Raw genomic sequence first — 19,141 nt, 5'->3', positions numbered from 1 at the left:
CAATAGTTGTTGATAAGCAGAAATGCTTGAGGGTAACATTTGATAGCAAGCTGAATTGATCCTCACACATTTCAAGGATTTGTGGGAGCATGTCATATTATGTGACACTGATCAAATGTCATGTTCAGAATTTTCTCAACTACAAAGTGAAGATGTTGATAGAATCCTTGGTTTTTTCATGATACACATATGCCTTACCTGTGTGGGGAACTGAAGGACTCTATCTCTCAGTTACATCTTATGCAAAATAGAGCTGTGAGTCAACTTGCAGTTTGTGGAAGTATGACCATGTGTCACAGTATAGGGCAAGCCTTGCATCTTCAAGTTTGTTCAGTTCTAAACTATATTCACCATGTTTGATCAACATTATCTTCGTAAGGGTATTTTGCTTCAGCCACCAATAAACACTGGCCGTAAACATTGCTCCAAAACTAGGTGTTCACCATGGTTTGCAGACATCTTCTACCTGAAAAAGAACTTTAGTCAGCACTTCTTTTTGTCACTAGGCTACAGCGTGATGGAATTCATTGATCATTACATACGTAGCAAGTTTTCGTAATGGTCTACCAAAGTATCTACATGACTTGTCTTAAAATAATTGTAATACGGTACTTGCTCTATTATCCAACCATCAATTATCCGAACATTAAGGTATCTGAACTGTAAAAATGACTGTTCTATTAGAGTATTTTGTAGAAGGTGTATGTTTTATTAGAGTATTTGAACAGAGTTCTGTATATGAAGGTATGGGCTTCTATTATCTGAACTTTTTGATAATCTGAACATATATACCCAGGGCCCAATGAGTTCAGATAGTGGAGGGACCACTGCAGTATGCGCTGTGTGTAGCTTTGTATTATATTGTGTTGTGTGGTCTCAGTATGTAAGAACAGCTGTGCTGAGTACTGAGTGTTTAAATAAATAATCAAACAATCAATCAATCAATTGATTAATCACTCAATCAATCGATTGATTGATCAATCCCTAAATCGATTGATTGATCAATTCATTGATCAATCAATTAATCAATCAGAATCTGTGACATACAGTTTGTGTTAATAAAGCTTGTCGAATCTTGTTGCAATCCTTTTTAGCATTCCCCAAATTTCTAGTGCAAAATATCATAATGTGACTGGATCTGTGAAAACCAGTCTTATCTCCCAAAACAGGAAGTTTGATATTTTCCCACAAACACAAAGCTTTATGAATGCACTATCAAATTTCACTGTCATAGTCGACCGTGTCTGTTTTATTTTAAGCACAGTGGTGAGCTGTATGAGTGGTATGGGGTCTTGATGGAGCTTTGGCCAACCAGGTTGTGTATGGGTGTACAGCTCTATGGTATTGGACAATGACCTGTGCTGTAAATTCCTTTCATTTTAGCCAGTTTTGAGCCCTGAATGGTCCATAACTTGGCCTAATTCATCCTAACACATTCCTCTTCAATTTTTTAAACAGCATCTTGCCGGCCCACCTCCCACCCCTTGCCTGATACAGTCAACCTCAGTTAAAAAAACCATCTAAAATGGATGACTACTCTATCTATCTATCTATCTATCTATCTATCTATCTATCTATCTATCTATCTATCTATCTATTATCTATCTATCTATCTATCTAGCTGTTGACTACTTCTTCAGTGGATGATCTGGAAGGTAATAAATTGCTGTAAAACGTGTGAAAATTTGTTACGCGTAGCTACCACCATTGGCAAGCTACAACACTCTGAATATTTAAAACCGGCATTCTAGATGGGAAATAAGACCGTTTTTTTTCCAGAGACAGTCACATTAGGTTGATTGAGCATAATTCCAGTATAATAGGTATGTTTTCAAGAGCATTGAAGTGTAGAAACTGCACCCTTATACATTAAATAGATCATACTTTAGTTTGTTTATTCTAATAGAATGTTCATAGATACACTGTATTGTGATACTTCAATAGAGTAGTTAGGTTCATCAAAAATGTGGCTAAATATGCATAATAGCTAGCATAAATTTTTTTCATTTTATCTATATAGTTCATAAGCTCTTAAAGAGTTACCGAGCTACAAAGTAAGAAATCAGCAGTAATACGTAGGTAAAATTTACTACAAAGTCTTACTAAAACAGACATACAAAAAAGAACAATCTTATACAGAGTTGGGACTTGGACCATTTATCACCATGAACAGGTAAACTCATGTTTTTTGGGTATCATCTTCTGACAAGCACAAGGCAAGAACAGTGAGAAAACAATGATGCAAATGCACAATTATTTTAATGCACGATAAACATTCACACATATGTATCCTGCCTATCTTTTCAGTTACAAAAATAAGATTATATTTTAAACTCCTCTCATGATGGAGAACAAGAGGATACCCTGGCATCAGCACCTTACTTCATCAAGAAACAGATGTTTTAAAAGTTTACAAAATAAATCAAGTGCATTATACCAATGCTGACGTGATCACAAATTATATCTACAAGCTTGCTATGTAAAGATGTTAAAATGTTCAAATATAATTATCTTAAATACACACAGCCAGCTGTCTATGTAGATCCAGCTTCTACCCTTCCAAAATCAAGCTCTGGAACAAATATTGTTGATTGCAGCTCAATAGACTATTTTAAGAATAAGTTTAGAATATACTTTAATTGATGATGACTGCATTTCCTTCCTCCCCCTTCCCCCAATTGTAATATACTCTTAGGCCATACAATTATGATTATATTATATTATATACATATGAACGTACCATTGCTGGTGGACAATTTTGCTGGTGGATTTATTTGTTCAAACATAGGTTGATGAGGTGAGGAAGCTATTGGTAAAAAAGAATTTGGTTATATTAAGGTTAGCAATTATGAACTGATCTTCTTAGACAAAATTAATGCATTCATATAATTTTATGCTGTTAAATAGCAAAATACTATTCTGCCATCACCTGTTCTTAACTCATTAATGATTGTAGTTAATACTCCTTGTTCATGGAGCAGAGAAGTGATCTTTTCCAAATGATCGCAGAACTCTACAAGGTCAGCTACACCCTTGACTTTTTCCATCAGACAATTCAATATAGTTTTATTAGCAGTTGTGTGGTTGGGACTAGTGAGCACATCACAAATCTGATTATCAGTTAAATGATCCTGTACAACTTGTAGTGTCTTCTCATAGTCACTGGGTAGTGACTGAACAATAACATCATACTTCAACTTCACCAGTTCTATAGCTACAAATTGTTATTAAAATAAGTACATATACCGTATGGCTTCAAATTCTCGTAGTCTAAATAGTTTTTGTAGCTAACATATCGTATAGCTATGTGGATCCATGACCTTGCAGGGTATTAACCTGCCATTTAAAATAACAAGAACAAGTAGAACTGATCTTTTGTGACAAATATCCAGTTGTTATCCATGGGTTGTGAGGATTTCATCCTCAGAAAACACAATAGCGTTTCATCTCTCCCTGTTACCCGGCATAGCTACAATACATCTTGGCATGGTGTCTCATGATAAAGTGTAGAACATTCTTCTAATGGTTGCCATGCTGTTAAGGTAGCTGCATGATAGCAAGTCACACTACGTGCGCTTCTATTAGAAAATGGACTGATCTATCACACTTTTTAAGGTCACAAAAATATTTTTTACAAATACTTTCTTTTGTCCAAAATCAAGGATTTATAGACTACGAAAAATTGGAACCATATGGTAGTGCCTACATACATGGGATACTTCAAAACAATTACTATTGTACATCTATGTAAAATACCAGGCACTCAGTATAATATGTGACCAGATTTTACAAAACCGATCCAAATCGCATATCAGGCAAAATCAAACTAACACCTCCAGTGGATAGCTACACTATCGTACTAGCAGTTTTGACACCCAGTACCACTCAAACTACTCAAGGCTGGTTTCAACAGACGTCTTTTCTGGGGTGTGTGTAGAGCTCGAGTGGCGGTTTTAGGCCTTGTGAAGGACCTGGCTTGGCAAGAACCAGTGGTTTGCTGGTGGACAGCCTGATAATGTAGGCTGGACGTTTTTCCTGTGGATTTTGCTACATATCAACCACTAAGGTGCCAGCACAGCCCTGTAATCTTGTCTCTGGACTCCAACAGTGGTGTGCCTCCATTTTGAAGTCTAACCCTTGCCACCATGCCACCCCCTACCCTCCACCCCTTTGTGAGCACTTGTGATACTACTCCGCTTGTCCAACAGCTCAGATTTTCTATCTTATTTGGCGGAAAACTCTACAAGCAGCTACAAGTACTGGAAGTGGTCTGAAAGGTAACAGATTGATGCATCTTTAGTGTAAGTTTCATATGCGTGCTTGCTATCCTTGGAGAGTTATGCTGGCTTGAATTCTTTAAAACCGCTTATCTTGAAACTTCTAATGTGCGATTTGGATCATTTTTCCAAAATCCAGTCACATATATAGAATGCTTGAAATAATTACCATAGTGATTAATGTAATTACTAAATCATAAATCTGCAATTCTGTTTATTGAATTCTAATTTTGTTTGAAATAGTTATTATGGATGCTGAACTCTAAGAAAAGTTTTATCACAACGTCACAAATAGAAACTCCTCTTTTAAAGTTTTGAAGCCTGTATACAGTGTCTTTTACTGGTTAACACCCCTTGGCTGTTCTTCATTTTGACACATGTATGAACCAGTCATGCCACCTTCTTATATTGATGTGCTATGATCTTATTCCTAAGGTATGGGACTAACAATATTTATTTGTAAAATACTCATAAACATTATAGGAAAGCCCTACACAATGCTGCAGTGAAATGCACTACAGCCACTGTGTAATGGACAGTGTTGGGCAAGTTACTTTGTAAAAGTAACTAGTTACATATTACATATTACTTGCAACTGAACTATTTAGTTACAGTTACATATTACCCATAAAATAAAGTAACTGTAATAATATTACATATTATATTACTTTGTGTCCACAGCCTTAAGCTGTCATGTATGAAACTACCACCTTATCACGTGACATGATTGCGTTGTTGGACAATATGCAAATTTTGGTTAAGTAAGAAGCTGGTGAATAAGCTTCATTCAGTAGGCCTCGTTACTTCGTTGTGGCTAGCCGTTACTCAAAGGACAACTAACGAGATTAGTAACTTCGTTACTTGTAGTAATAATATTACATAATATTAGACTCGTTACAGTAACTATATTACTTAGGTAACGCGTTACATTTGTAAGTAAAGTAGCTTGCGTTATATTACCTGTTTTTATAGCGTATTTCGTTATATTACTTTGTTACCACAAAAGTAATAATATTACGTAACGCGTTACATAAGTAACGCGTTACTCCCAACACTGGTAATGGACACACCTTTACCCTAGCAAGTTATTCTATATGCTGGGTATGCTTTGTATAAGGGTTAATTGTCACAGGCTGCCTTCTGTTCTGTGCTCACATGGGGTGTGGACAAACATGCAAACAGCAGACACATGATTTTCCTAAAACAATTTATAAAGAGCAATCAATGTATACTAATACCACTGAATGATAGCTTGGCTGCAAAAAAATAGGTGCTGGCATGAAAGTAATGTACGTATATACTAGCTATAACTGGTGCTGATATCCAAGTGCATGGCCAAGAATGAATGTGAAATCAACTTGTAATAGCACAGAGCAAACATCAGCTGCATTTGTACCCATGCAAGCCCTCTGGTTCATCAGCCATGTGTGTTAGCCACTAAGCTATATGATCAACCAAAAACATATTCCAGGTTAAAGTCACTTATACAGGCATGCATAGTTGTAATGGAACAGGTGTTTACTTGCGGTTTACAAAAATAATTTAGTGAGATTTAGGGGTAGCTACACTCTTGCATTTAAAGTGTTGTGGAGGACAAACAACAGCAGTTTGGAAGCTTCGCTTAAAAACTAGATTATTTTTAGATGAAGAGCACTTTGTTTGGCACAAAAACGTCTTTGATACATGCATTTTCTGGTAGAAAATTGTTAGACACCATTGGTATTGTAGATGGTCAGACAGTTGGACAGCTTTTCAGCTTTATATATATATAATAGACATTCAGCCTCCTTTTAAAAATAGATATAGTACCAGAAAAAGGGCTGCCAAGTGACTTATAAGTTGATTTCGCTTTTATTCTTAGCTGCACTCAGATATCAGCTCTTTTTGTCTTAGTTATGTTTACACCTACCAGAAGATGTTGACAATTCAATAAAGCCAAGTCTCACACATTTGACATGCTGTATGAGGTGAAAATAATCCATGTTGGCTAATGAAGTAAATTTTGACTACAAAATTGACCTTACAGTCAATTTTACGTTAGGATTTTAGCCCCATCTGTGAATTAAGGCTTTGTGTCTTGTGTAATCTATTAGATTTTATATATTTTCGAGTACGCCTGGTGTCATGACATTGTGGCCTTTTTCAAATACCATAAATAAGGTTATCTTTGTGTATGAAAATATTCACAAATTAAATTTTCGTGTAAATAAATTTCATGGGTGTCTGGTACCCACGAAAATATTTTAACATGAAAATTTTGTCACTCTGAAACTATAACAATTGTGTATTGATAGAATATTATTAAATTGAATATATTTTACCATACTTTATTTACAGGCACAGCAAGGAACAATACCTACAGCAGTGAGCAAGTCCACACCATGCTAACAAGTTGATCACGTGATTGATCATGTACAGCCATGCATTGAGATCAACTACTGTGTACATGGATATCATGTATATCATTGGCTATGGACTGCTACAGTTGGTGAAAATCTTACCTGCACACGAGAACCTAAGAATAGATATGCAGTAGCCATTATAAAATATGGAAGTATTTAATATTGGACACGTTACTTGAAAAATGTCTCATGTTTGTTCACTGTTTCTTTGAAGAGGAGGTAGTATTACTTGTTTAATAACTGGAACACGAAGATATTCAGTGGACTTACCACAGCCAGTGGGATGATTACTCACGTGCCAGTTAAAATTAAAACACGACCAAAAAAAATTCAATGTTTGTTTATATTCGTGTGTTAAATTTCCATGGATGCAGCTAACCTTGAAAATTTATTACTGTCGAAAATAACCCAATTTATGGTAGTCTACCATAGTATTATTATTAATTATTATTTTATTAATTGTAATACTATGGTAGGGTTGGGAAACATTTCAATAATGCCTTGCAATACTAATATCGCATGTATTTAGCCTTCGCAATATTATTGCACAGGCAATATTTATCACATTTTACAATAATTATCGCATTTATCATCTAATTTGTGTTTCTTCTAGGCCTCATAGTCTGTGCATACTATTGCTAAATATGTCAATTGGTTAACTTGTTAGCAAAGAAGTTACGTTTGTTAACTAATTCTCGGTGAAAACAAGTAGTCATATGGGCTTTTCAAACTATGTGATCGTGTTTCAATTTTCATATGCAATATTGCAATAATTGTTTTAAATGACTCATGCAATAATCACATGTCACAAATTCAATATCGCCCAACCCTAAGCTATGGTAGACTATTTGTGACCATCTCAGCAAACACCCACATTGTTCACATTTTATTTTATTTTATCAACATTATTTACAGTGCCAAAGGAATGGATCACCAAAGTTTTAGCTTATTGTGGTGAGTAGTTTTGGATTTATAGTACTAGACAGTAGGAAGAGCAAGGAAATTGATTTGTACAGGGACTACCTGTATACTAAAAATAAACTACAGGCACTTACAACTACAGGTACTGTACTTACATTCGTATCCATAACTTCCTTTTTGCAGTACTCTACAGTGTTGGGATTTGGCTTAAAATGTTCACCATGGATTGGCACATCAACAAAGGTATAGTTTTAGCCATGTAGTCATTTGCGCATATGGGTATGAAAGTGGTTTAGCTGAAAAAAAATCTGACAATCTACTGTATCATAAACAAAGACACATGACACGCATACTGTTGGGGCTACAGATGAAACAAAGATTTTTGAACTCTCCATGAGCAGGCAAATAAGATGGTATATAGTTTAAATTGTTTTGAGTCTTGTTTCTCTGAGTAATGGCTCAATAAAAATGTGCGTAATTTTTTTATGGTAGCATGCATAGTTTTATGATTTTTAAAAAAATTTCATTTTCTCAATACGCAAGCTTGTGCGAACAAGTTGGGTTTTTGCTGAGACGGTCACATTTTATTTTTCCAATATGACAATGACTGCACAAATAAAAGATGTTCCTACTATCTATGATGGCTATAACTATATTATTAGTCTCCATAATAATTATGATTTATTAAAATCAGGATTATTTAGCTATTAGCCACACCTAATGCTGGGGTGCTATAAATTGGTCTGGAACTGGTGTGTCGTGACCAGTTGAAGTAGTTGATAGATTTGATTTAAAATGCTTTCCATGTTATATACATCTACACCATCACCAGCAAGAATTATCTAAAATAGTCACATTTTCCATTCCGTGCAGAATAATATTTGGTATGTATGTATTAGCTTGTGGCTTACACTTATTACCTTTAGTATTGTCAAGCACTATTATTATTTTACTTGCATGAGGTATGTAACTACAAATGGCTAGCATGTTATCAGGCTTTACCATGCTAACAGCTTATCGCTTCATTTGATCCCTATGGAATCTCTTGTCACAATTTTAACAAAGAGATTCAGTTTGTATTCTAGAGCCACATTAACTTTTTTTAGAGTCTAGGTAAAGGCTGTTTATTATTCTTTCCCATAGTAGGATGCCCATAAGAGTCCGCATTTCACATAATGCTACAGTATGTGATGCTACAGAATCTGAAAAAATATTTGTGACCTGATCCATGAAAAGCGGACATGTGTATTCTTTGAATTCTACATTATTAAACAGTTGTAATGTACTTAGCCAAGTATATCCCATGGTGAAGTTTTAGCCTCATATGCTACAAAGTTTTGGAAATACAGCCCCTACAAAGTAGCAGCAGCAGAAAGATTGATTTGTACAGTAAGTACGCAGATACATAAGGAAAATAAATTACAGGTACTTATTAAAATGGTTGAACCTTACAAATTATTATTGATGGTGAAATTGAGATCTTCACCATCATGTTTGCCATGAATAGGGAAATCCATTGCTAGGTGAGTGTTTCTTGTATCACCTGATCTGATCACATACAATCTCTTCAACATGACATAAACACAAATGCTCATAACTTGGATTCGCCGTTCTAATTGGTCTAAAGCACTAAGACAAAGATTTTTGAACTATTTTTGACTAGGCAAATAAGATGATATTAAGGTTTTACCAGTAGTCACTTTTTTTGACAAAGAACAAAGCATTAAAAAAGTTACAGAAATTTTAATATTGCATTTGTTGTGTGCGCTTGATTAACAATAAATTTCTTGGCCAATGCAACTGACTGTCTGCTGTGAGTATTAATAGGTAATCTTAATCATAATCATCTTCATAATCATGCTCTACTGCACTATAGATGTGCATATTGCACGTAGCTTGCATAAATACATTATATATATGCAAGCTACTATCCCATACACCTCTAACATACACAAATACCTTGTGAAGCATCACTAGCTCTGCCGTCAGTAGATGATGATATGCTAGGAAGTGATGTAGACTCAGTACTACCAAATGTCACCTCAGTTGATACTGGAGTAGAATTGTTATGTAAATGAAAGCCATCACTAGTTACTACAATAGTACTAGTTGCTATGTTTGTAGATATCCCGGTAGTGGCTGCTGAGAGAGAATAATAAACATAGCAGGCTGTAAGGAAAGGGAACATGTGACATTCTACACATAATTATGTAACTGATCTGCTAAAACAGTGTAACCTTTTGTATAATACATACATTATACATGCCTGTCATACATCTAAGATATTCAAACTCATTTAAGCAAACAATTTATGATACTGTACAGACTGATTCAATTTGAGCCTTGAGTATACAAGTGTAAGGAAAAATTAGGAATTTTAAGTTCGATTAGGGATCATAGAGGGAAACAAGGGAGGTTGCTTACACCTGTAGATATAGTGAACATTTAATCCCTAATTCAGTCTATACCCAAGACCATGACTGAATTAGGGAATAAATGTTCACTAGTATATCTGCAGGTGTAGGTGACCTCCCTTGTTTCCTTCCCTATGCTTGTTTTTTTTTTTTTTTTTTTCTGTGATCCCTAATCGAGCTTAAAATTCCTACTTGTTTGTTTACTTTTTTGTAACATTATTATAACTGGTGAACCCACACATACCATATCAAAAGAAAGGATGGTATCAGAATTAGTGTTTTTGTCTGAACGTGCACCCCAGCTATCACAAAGTGTAGTGGCCATTACACTTTGCTTTCAGCTATGTTCAGCCCATTACACAATGCTACTAATGAAAAACAGTAGAAGAATTGCCAATCCAGTCACCACGAAAATACAACGATTCATGTGCCCCAACTATCAATTACTGTAAGTGCAGTAGCCATTAGGCTTTGCTTTCAGCTATGTTCAGCCTATTACAAATCAAGAACAGTGTTAGAATTGCCTCTGAAATCAGTCCAGTCACCACGGAAAATATGGACGATTTAATACATCAAAGTGTACAATAGCTACGTACGTATGTGTCTTAAATTTTTTTGTAGTGGCTTTTTACAGTTAATGTCCTCTTGCATGTACAAACAAGTATATGTTGGGCTAAAACTATGAATACGTTGATGAATTAGCTTATTCAAGGGAAAATGATTGAGACAGGATCCATTTCTGAAGACTGCATGATGCATTTATGCCCATACGTGTAGCTTTACAAATTGATTTTTGTTTAAGAATGCATCAAAGGTGGTATCAATACTGGAAAACGTGCAAACTACATACACATGCAGGTTCTTGCTGACATGGTCACATGGTCACATACAGTATGTATACACATATACAAATAAATATTGTAAGTACCAAATGAACATAGCAGTACATGTGTATATGTACGCATTTACACTACAACAGTATTTCATTGTACACAACATATACACCACAAATCTTATTATAGCCGCTTTTCAAGGGTGATTATACCATGTATATGCACAAAGGGAGCTTAATTAGGATGTAAAAATTCATCTCACCCAAAGATATGACTTGTAAAGCATCACCAGTTTCACTGCTGTTGGTAGATGGTACAGGTGGCATATTAGGGGATGATATAGACTCAGTCATACTGAATGCCACTTCAGTTGATACTGGAGTAGAATTAGTGCATACATTATCACCATCACTGTTTACTACACTACTATTAGTAGATGATGTTTCCATGGGCATCCTTGTGGTAACTGTGGGTAAAATTACATTGTATGTGTGCATGGTTCCTTTTACAGGTATACATACGTACAACACAACATTGGTAATTCCATGAGTATCTAAGGACTTAAAATGGGACTGTCTATAGGTAAACAGTTTCCTACCATATACTTACATAGAAATGCATCCATACCAGCCGTCTTAAAAAATTAGGTAGAGATCTTGCAGCCATCTTCTGCCATAGAAAGCAGTAAACGAGCAAGCAAGGAAAAGGTACAGCAGAAAGTAGATCAAACTTTTAACAGACTTTGTGGAATGGACAGTGTAAATGTACACAGTATGTACATTTACACAATGCTAGCTGCATATATATATATATATATATATATATATATATATGTATATATATACATCCATGCATACGTATACCTATACTGATGAAAGGTCTGCTTTGCTGACATGTACGTATACAGTTGCTTCTGGAGTTAATTGATGGTACAGGTGGCATAGCATTTCTCCAGGACTATAGTGTTGTTACTGGCTCATATGCACCGTTGGGAAATTGCAAGAGCATTTTGCTATTACTGCTGGAGCATAATTCGAGCTTAGATTAGCTGTGCAAAGCAAAGTAGCAAAGGGTAATAAGTTGTACCTGGCAGCATTATAGATAAATGGAACACTTACAAACCAAATGCTAATGCTACAGCTAATTCTTTCCTTTCACAAGCAATTTTGCTCCATTCCATTCAATGCAAACAGAAATGGGTATACGTATTTTGTCCTCAACCATACCTCTTTCCTATCAATATGACAATTCAACTATCCATTTGGTAATACATGTTGATGTACACATACAGTATGATCCAGTTACATAGCAAGTTCACTGTAAAAACTGCAAGGTAGAAATAACCACAATGGTAAAAACTACCTAGATAATATATGGTTAATGCAACATTAAGTGAGTTAAATCTACTTTGTTGGATATATTTAACTATTTGAGTAATTTCAACCCATACTTAGTAGAAATAACTTTCAAACAGATTGGTTGTTTATCCTTCTTATAACTTAGGTACATTTGACTGTGTAAATAGGTTAAAACAAACTACAAAAATGTCAAAATAACCAAATTAAAAGTTATGTTCATATGATAGTTCGGTTAACTAAAAATCAAATGTTTCATGGTTATGTAAGTTTCAGATCTTCCATCAAAGAGTTTGTGCCCATGAAGTACAAAAGGACTTAAAAGATCTTGAAGACACACAATCGACATATTTGTGGTGTCACTGATGACATAAGAATGAAAATGATCGTCAAAGTAAATAGTCTGACAATGGTACACATGTAGCAGTAACAAATCACCCCCAACAACGTAGACATCAATTAAATGACCAAACAAGGGATCAGTTCCATCTGTCCCTATTATAACATAGCAATTGTTATTGCAATAGTTTATACTGTTTTTCTTAACCCACTTAGGATGGAAAACAGTGGCATCGTTGCTTATTGAAGGTATGGCTCGCTGGATGATGCTTCCTAGTTGGTGTGGCTGTTGTCCAATTGTACTAGGGCTACTGCCCGGACCACACTCAAAGCAAGACTGAAGCATGTTATCAGAAGCCAACTGATAACACATCCATCGCTGATGTCGACTTGCTAATGTGTAAGCAATATTCTTAAAGTTCCCCAAATGAGAAGCCTTTTTAAACAAGCTAAGTTTAGCTTCATGCCGCATAGTCCAATACCTGGTCATTGGTCCGAGTGCAACAATTTGGTCAGGATAATGAACAAGAAAATGAAACTTGGGTGTAATCATTGAACTTGAATGTAATGACTTGAAAAGAGAATGATGCTCCGCAATCAGTAGTTTTAGGACAGCACAATATCCCTTGGGTACAACAGGAGAAAACACAATATCAAAAATTTTTAGCAGTAAAAGAAAACACTGCCAGTGTTCATCTCCTTCAGGAACACAATCTCCCATTATCAAAGGGATAATTTGACAAAGAAGTAATGTTTGGGCAGCCGATAAATGAAATTTTTTATCATTAGACCCCAGCAATTCTCTAGTTATTATTCCTGGCCTATCCATCTCATTTTTGCCATAATCAAAATTCTCAGTACGGTGATTATATTCAGCTACAGTAATATATTTCTCATTCACACAATGTTTAACCAGTAGCTTGACCTCAAGTTGAGCAACACCTTCTAGGATATCATGCATAGCATCATGTGGTAAACCACCATCAAACATGGAAAAATTTTTTGCACACATCAACTTACTACGACGATTGATTCCGTATGTTTTAGAGTAATGATCTTTTAGATCTCCTTCAGCTGCATCCAACTCATCACATTGTCTCTTGTGTATTTCAGCAGTTCGTTGACAAAAATCACTTGACAAAAACTTGTCCTTATATGATGTAGTTTTGACCATACAAGTACGACAAAATCTATGTGAAAAAGAAAAAGACTCCTTGAATCCTCCCAAAAGATTACTAGCTAGATTATCAGCCAGAAAACACATTAAACCTCCTTTAAAGTTGCGCTGATGGCCACTGATGTTAACATTAATACCATGCGTAGTTAACGTATTCAAATCTTTTATAAATGGTTCAAGAATAGTGTCCATACCATATTTCTGAATTACAGGATGTGTTGCACAAGCAACTAAATTAATGCTCCTTAATGTAGATCGAAATTTAGGTGGAATGTTACCGAGAGTGAATAAAATGATGCCTAATTTATGTTTCTTGGTATGTGTGCCTAGGGGGTTACAAACTTCAAGCTCATCAAAGTAGGCAATTACTTGAAGTGCAAGTGGATCATTTGAAAATAATGGGTGATTGCAAGCTAATTCTCCATCACAAAAATCTTCAAGTTTATCATCTGATCTCCTGTGAGGATTATCAATGAATTCCAACAGACTGGAATCTCCCAGTAGTCTTTCAAGCGTCTTGAAAATAGGAATATATTGAAAAGAGTCGCGTTGTTCTACTAGCGATCTCTTAGTTCCTGAAAACCTTGCAGCATAAAAAGGTTCACCAACTAAAATCTCCTCTGGTTCCTATAGTAAAATAACAGATTGGTGTATGTTCATTCACCGTCCTTAAAACTTTATGTTTATAAGTGAATTTACCAAAATACTTGCATTAATGCATTTACCATAGTAATCTTAGTTACTGCTTCAACAGAGTATTATGTACTAGTTCAAACTTACCACTAAGCCAAGATCTTCTACAAAACACTTCTCTTGTTTATATCTTGTTTCCAAGCCAACAAAAGGATCGGCTAAGTCTTTAAACACACTGTCAATTTGTGTATCATCTATTCCAAGTGAAGCAAGCTTAGCACGAATACCACTGTGAAGAGTTTGCACTGTGTGGGAAAAAACAGTCTTTGACCCTTCCATAACATCATCGATCGCTGTCTGAGACAAACGATGGTTTTCTTTTAATTTCAACAAATAAAGGGCGCTGGCTTTCTTTTGACGAATCGCATCAATGCCTAGCAAATGCTCCAGATCTGGATTGAAATCTTCATTTCCTATATACAATGGTATTTAATTAATGATTCATTAGAATGTGATGCCTTTATTAAAGCAATTGGGATTAGTTACTGCATCACAAGTTGCATGAGTGCTGCTAAGTATTCACAAAAGTTGGTTTTGCCACAAGGGATCATTAAATCCACTAGCTACTGGAACAGTAAACTATATGATGTGATCATCTTTACGACCCACTTTTATAACTCTATGACAGTATAAAGCAATAGTTGCAATGCATAATGTACTCCACTATTAACTTTGACACAATTAATGTACTGTACAGCAAGCACAAATTATAATATATGTGCATTGTGTGTACACTATCGCAGGAACCATATTAGACCACCGTTACTGCATGGGAGACTGACATACAGTGTATAGCTACTATATACACAAACCTTGTTGGAAAGCGTCATCGTGAAAATTGAAAGAGGATATCTCAGGTTCATCGGAACAATTCAACTGTTGCGATGCTCTATAAACTCGAGACTGAATTATGCCGGAATCTTTATGCTTTTTGTAGATATGTTGATAGAGAGCTGAATATGACTTGGAAGTATTACTGCAACCACCGATTCCACACACAACTGAAAAGCGTGGATCACTGGAATGAACTAGTCGTAGGTGACTTAAAACTAGTCGTATATTAAGTGCCTGGAAAACACAAAGGGGGCACTTAAACCTTGCATATTGCCCGCTGGTACCGGCGCTAGAACTACTCGCCATCTGGAGTTTCTATCGGTAACACGACAATCATCACCACTGCTCTCAGGTAACTATAGGCTACCATGCACACGTGATAGCTAAAAAAATTGGCGGTGTAACTTGGCGCTCATATGGTGTTTGCCGCCTTTTTTGGTTTAGTGCTTTCAAGTTTGGTAGATTTGTTCAAGCTTGGTGGCCTCGTTGGTAGCTCAATAATGTCCGAGACGATGTCGTCCACTGACATTGACCAGCTTCAGAGCGAGATTCCGAACGAACTCAACGAAAGTATGTCAGTTGACGAACTTGTGTTTTACCTGAACGTAAACCAAGGCATTCCGGAGTCTTTTTGTGAAATTCTGAAAGGTACGTAACTAGCTAGCTACTAAAGGTTAACTCATTTGGCACACAGCGAGGAACGGCGTAGCTGCAGACTATGTCTGTCTAGTTGAAGTGACAACAGCAGTTCTAAGCTTAGTCAAAACTTACTAGCAGCCCTGTTGGATGCCCCGGCTGTACTCTCCAGGTCTCATTAACGGATTGGATTGCCTAAAAACATTGTACAGTACCCGGTCTTGTCACATAGCTTTAAAAATTGTTCACACAACTTGCCATCTTTCACGGCAAGTGTCTTCCACTTTGTCAGTATACATGTAGCTTGTTGATGTGTACAGCATTATACAGCAATGTGATTTTTTATTTTTTTTTGTAGAGAATTACATTGATGGTAAAGAATTCTTACAGTTGAGTCAGCAGGACTTAAAGGAAATGATACCTGCCATAGGCATTGTAAAGAAGCTGTTGAGGCTTATTTCAAAGGTATTTTAGGTGTATGTAGTAGCCGTCTTATTTATAGGTATATTTTTAAATTTACTTATTAATGTTTTACAGTACAAGTATTCACTGAAAGCCATAAAATTAATTACAGTATCGGAAAAAAGAAACAAACTATATTCCAGTGTAAAGCCATACTTAAGTTACCTAATTATTGCATCTGTGACTGGTCTCATGGGCTAGGCTTGAAACAGACTCTCAACAATTAGACAATGGCATGCAGAGAATGCTTTGAGGTATACAGGGTTTTTACTCTGGTAAGACACCTTGCCACAAACTTTGACACATAGATTACATACTGGATTCCTAACAAGTTTAAGATTTCAGTTACATGGGCCATTGTCTAAACAGCTAAGACATGCATTGCTAGGATTCTCCCTCAGGAATGATGTAATAATCAGCCTCGGCTCGCATCAGTGATTATTCTTTGGGTTGTTTATCCACTGAAGAATCCTAGCACTGCATGTCTTACCTATACTAAACCAGGCATTATCTGGTTCTTCTAAAGCTGGAGAGACTATTAACTTACAATTTTTGTATAAATCAAAAAGATTGCATGTGCACTAATTTATTAGAATATTTGCAAAGCACATGTAATAGTGGGTGATACATGACTATTCTCAGTGTTAAATTTTTAGCTATAACCAATATCGTCTTCACCAGGGGAGATTTCAAGATGTTCTAATAGAGCAGTCCAATACTCTTATAGGAAAATCATTGCACTACCATGTATTTCACAACCACTTAGCAAGATCTTGAGAATTAGCACTGACCCGTACTCTGTATTTGCAATAAACGGTACTCATGTATGATAATTTTATGATGTTTAGGCATCCCACGTAGCTACGTATATACATTGTGAGTTGAGGCTGTATTTGATTGCTTGAAGTTTAATTGTTGACATAATATTATGTATGTAGTGTTCATGAAAAGTTTGCAGTAATTGTAAATATGATTTTTATATAGGATGATATTCCTGCTTTGTCATCTGTTGATACGTACAGTCCAACTCCATGTAGTGATCAAGGTTCGACATGTTCAACACAGTCTGTTGCTTCGTGTACATCAGGAAGTCTGTCCGCAAGCAGTTTTGAAATACCTTCTCACTGGAGACCAGAGACGGATGCCTGTATTAAGAGAAAGGAGCTAACACGAGAAAGTCGGAATGATATTGTTAGAACCTTGGTTATTCTTACAATTTCTAAAGTGGGTTCGAAGCCATCCAGAAGCAACTGTGAGCAGGTTGCCAGACTCCTTATCCTTAAATATCCATATATGAAGGATGATATAGGTGATGGCTATGTAAGTTATGTTATGCAATTGTACACATATTAAAGAGTATAATTTGTACATTTAAATAGCAATAACTGTCTATTTTTAATTTTTCCTATCCTGAGTGCTGTGTTTTCCATACAGCACGAATTTGTGGTGCTTTAATTAATACTTAAGATCTCTTTGTCTTCCAATGGTCAAAGCACACTATGCATGCCATGTTCTAAAGCACATGACCATTGTCATTAATGTATTTTTATTTCTACTTTCAGATGGTGATGATATTTTAGCTCTGAGCATACTAGTGGAGTTGTTAGCTCCGAAAAATGCCAAAGAGACGATCAAATTTGTTTACACGGAGTATCAAGTATGGTTCTATGAATAATGAAACTGCAACTATGATATTTATTGTTTCTTGTGTAGATATCCACAAGAGTAGAGGATGCAGCAAAGTCACAGACATCATATGCAGCACCACGAATAGGAGGGTACCTTGGTGTAGGTCCAGATGACCAATTTTTTGTTTTTGTGGAAAACATGACTCTGTCAGTGTTCAACATTGCCAGATGCCATATTTCTTACGTTTTCAGCATACTATTCATTTTACCTTGAGTACTCAACCCAAACCAAAAGCTTTATGTGGTTTCTTCAGGATTATATCTTCTCCTATCCTGATAGTACTGACCGCAGTGCATCATATTTGGCAGTCACGTCAGATATTAAACGTAACCTGTGAACATAAATATATCTATTGACAAACAAGACTGTACCCATATATAACATCTTTACAGGCTGTACTAGTTATGTTACGTATATGCCATGTTGTAAAAGTCTATATATTTGTTCATGATTACTGTTACTAAGAGATAATATTATGTTGTCACTATGTAAACAATTACAAGACTGTTGTTTAATCCTTGATGACGATTTGTGACTTGTATACTATGTGTGATAAATACTAAAGGATTTATAATATGCTACCAATTCACAGAAAGCAAACAGTGGTGAGGCAGGTTATCATCTAGGTACAAACAACAACAACACAACCAATTGTAACAGTCATTATTACCAACCATATGGTATAAGTAACTTTCTGGATGGTTATCATAGCTAATTATAAGGAAGGTAAATAGTTTGTAAGTAGTAACTAACCACTGGTATTGTGGTTAACACCACCACTAACTGCAGGCTTTTTAACCTAATACTGAAGTGGTTACTTTAATTCCTGCTATAGTTAAAGCAACACCTGGTGGTTATTATTTCCTACCTTGATGGAGGTACTTTCAACCCACACAAAGTTGTTATAACATTTTGGATCTTGGTTGATGTTACCAACCTTAGGTTAAAGTTACCTCTTCACATAGATGGTTCCTATAACCTTTAAAATAAATGGTTGCTTCTACTTAAAATTTTGGTTACCTGAGTTTCTGGTAAAGCTACCCATTTTTTTGGGTTAAATCTACCTTTCAGTTTTTACAGTGTTGTTAGGTAGTAAATGGTAGCTCAAT

The 19,141-nt window shown here is 35.7% G+C and overlaps 2 protein-coding genes and 1 pseudogene across 2 annotated transcripts in view; 1 reads left to right on the top strand and 2 right to left on the bottom strand.

Moving 5' to 3' along the window:
- The window catches only part of LOC136240684 (uncharacterized), a 55,562-nt gene that overhangs the window by 25,106 nt on the left and 11,315 nt on the right, over positions 1–19,141 (bottom strand). The window contains exons 7-10 of the mRNA XM_066031705.1: positions 11,110–11,313; positions 9,560–9,742; positions 2,930–3,214; positions 2,741–2,806 (exon numbers count right to left, since the gene is read on the bottom strand). Coding sequence (XP_065887777.1) covers positions 2,741–2,806; positions 2,930–3,214; positions 9,560–9,742; positions 11,110–11,313 — 738 coding nt within the window. The remainder of the gene's footprint in view (positions 1–2,740; positions 2,807–2,929; positions 3,215–9,559; positions 9,743–11,109; positions 11,314–19,141) is intronic.
- LOC136240685 (uncharacterized) lies at positions 12,214–14,644 on the bottom strand. The gene is made up of 2 exons (XM_066031706.1): positions 14,499–14,644; positions 12,214–14,345 (listed from the first exon to the last, which is right to left on the bottom strand). Exon 2 carries the CDS (start codon positions 13,908–13,910, stop codon positions 12,438–12,440), a length of 1,473 nt encoding a protein of 490 aa, XP_065887778.1. The 5' UTR covers positions 13,911–14,345; positions 14,499–14,644; the 3' UTR covers positions 12,214–12,437.
- LOC136241210 (uncharacterized) lies at positions 14,405–18,639 on the top strand (annotated as a pseudogene).

Source organism: Dysidea avara, chromosome 12 (assembly GCF_963678975.1).
Source record: "Dysidea avara chromosome 12, odDysAvar1.4, whole genome shotgun sequence".
Taxonomy (NCBI): Eukaryota; Metazoa; Porifera; class Demospongiae; order Dictyoceratida; family Dysideidae; genus Dysidea; species Dysidea avara.
The sequence above is the reverse complement of the archived record's forward strand: the minus strand, read 5'-3'. Positions and strand labels throughout refer to the sequence as shown.

Bases quoted from the DNA above. Each gene is read 5' to 3' on its own strand.
- LOC136240685 (XM_066031706.1), bottom strand. From the start codon at position 13,910: ATGGACACTATTCTTGAACCATTTATAAAAGATTTGAATACGTTAACT.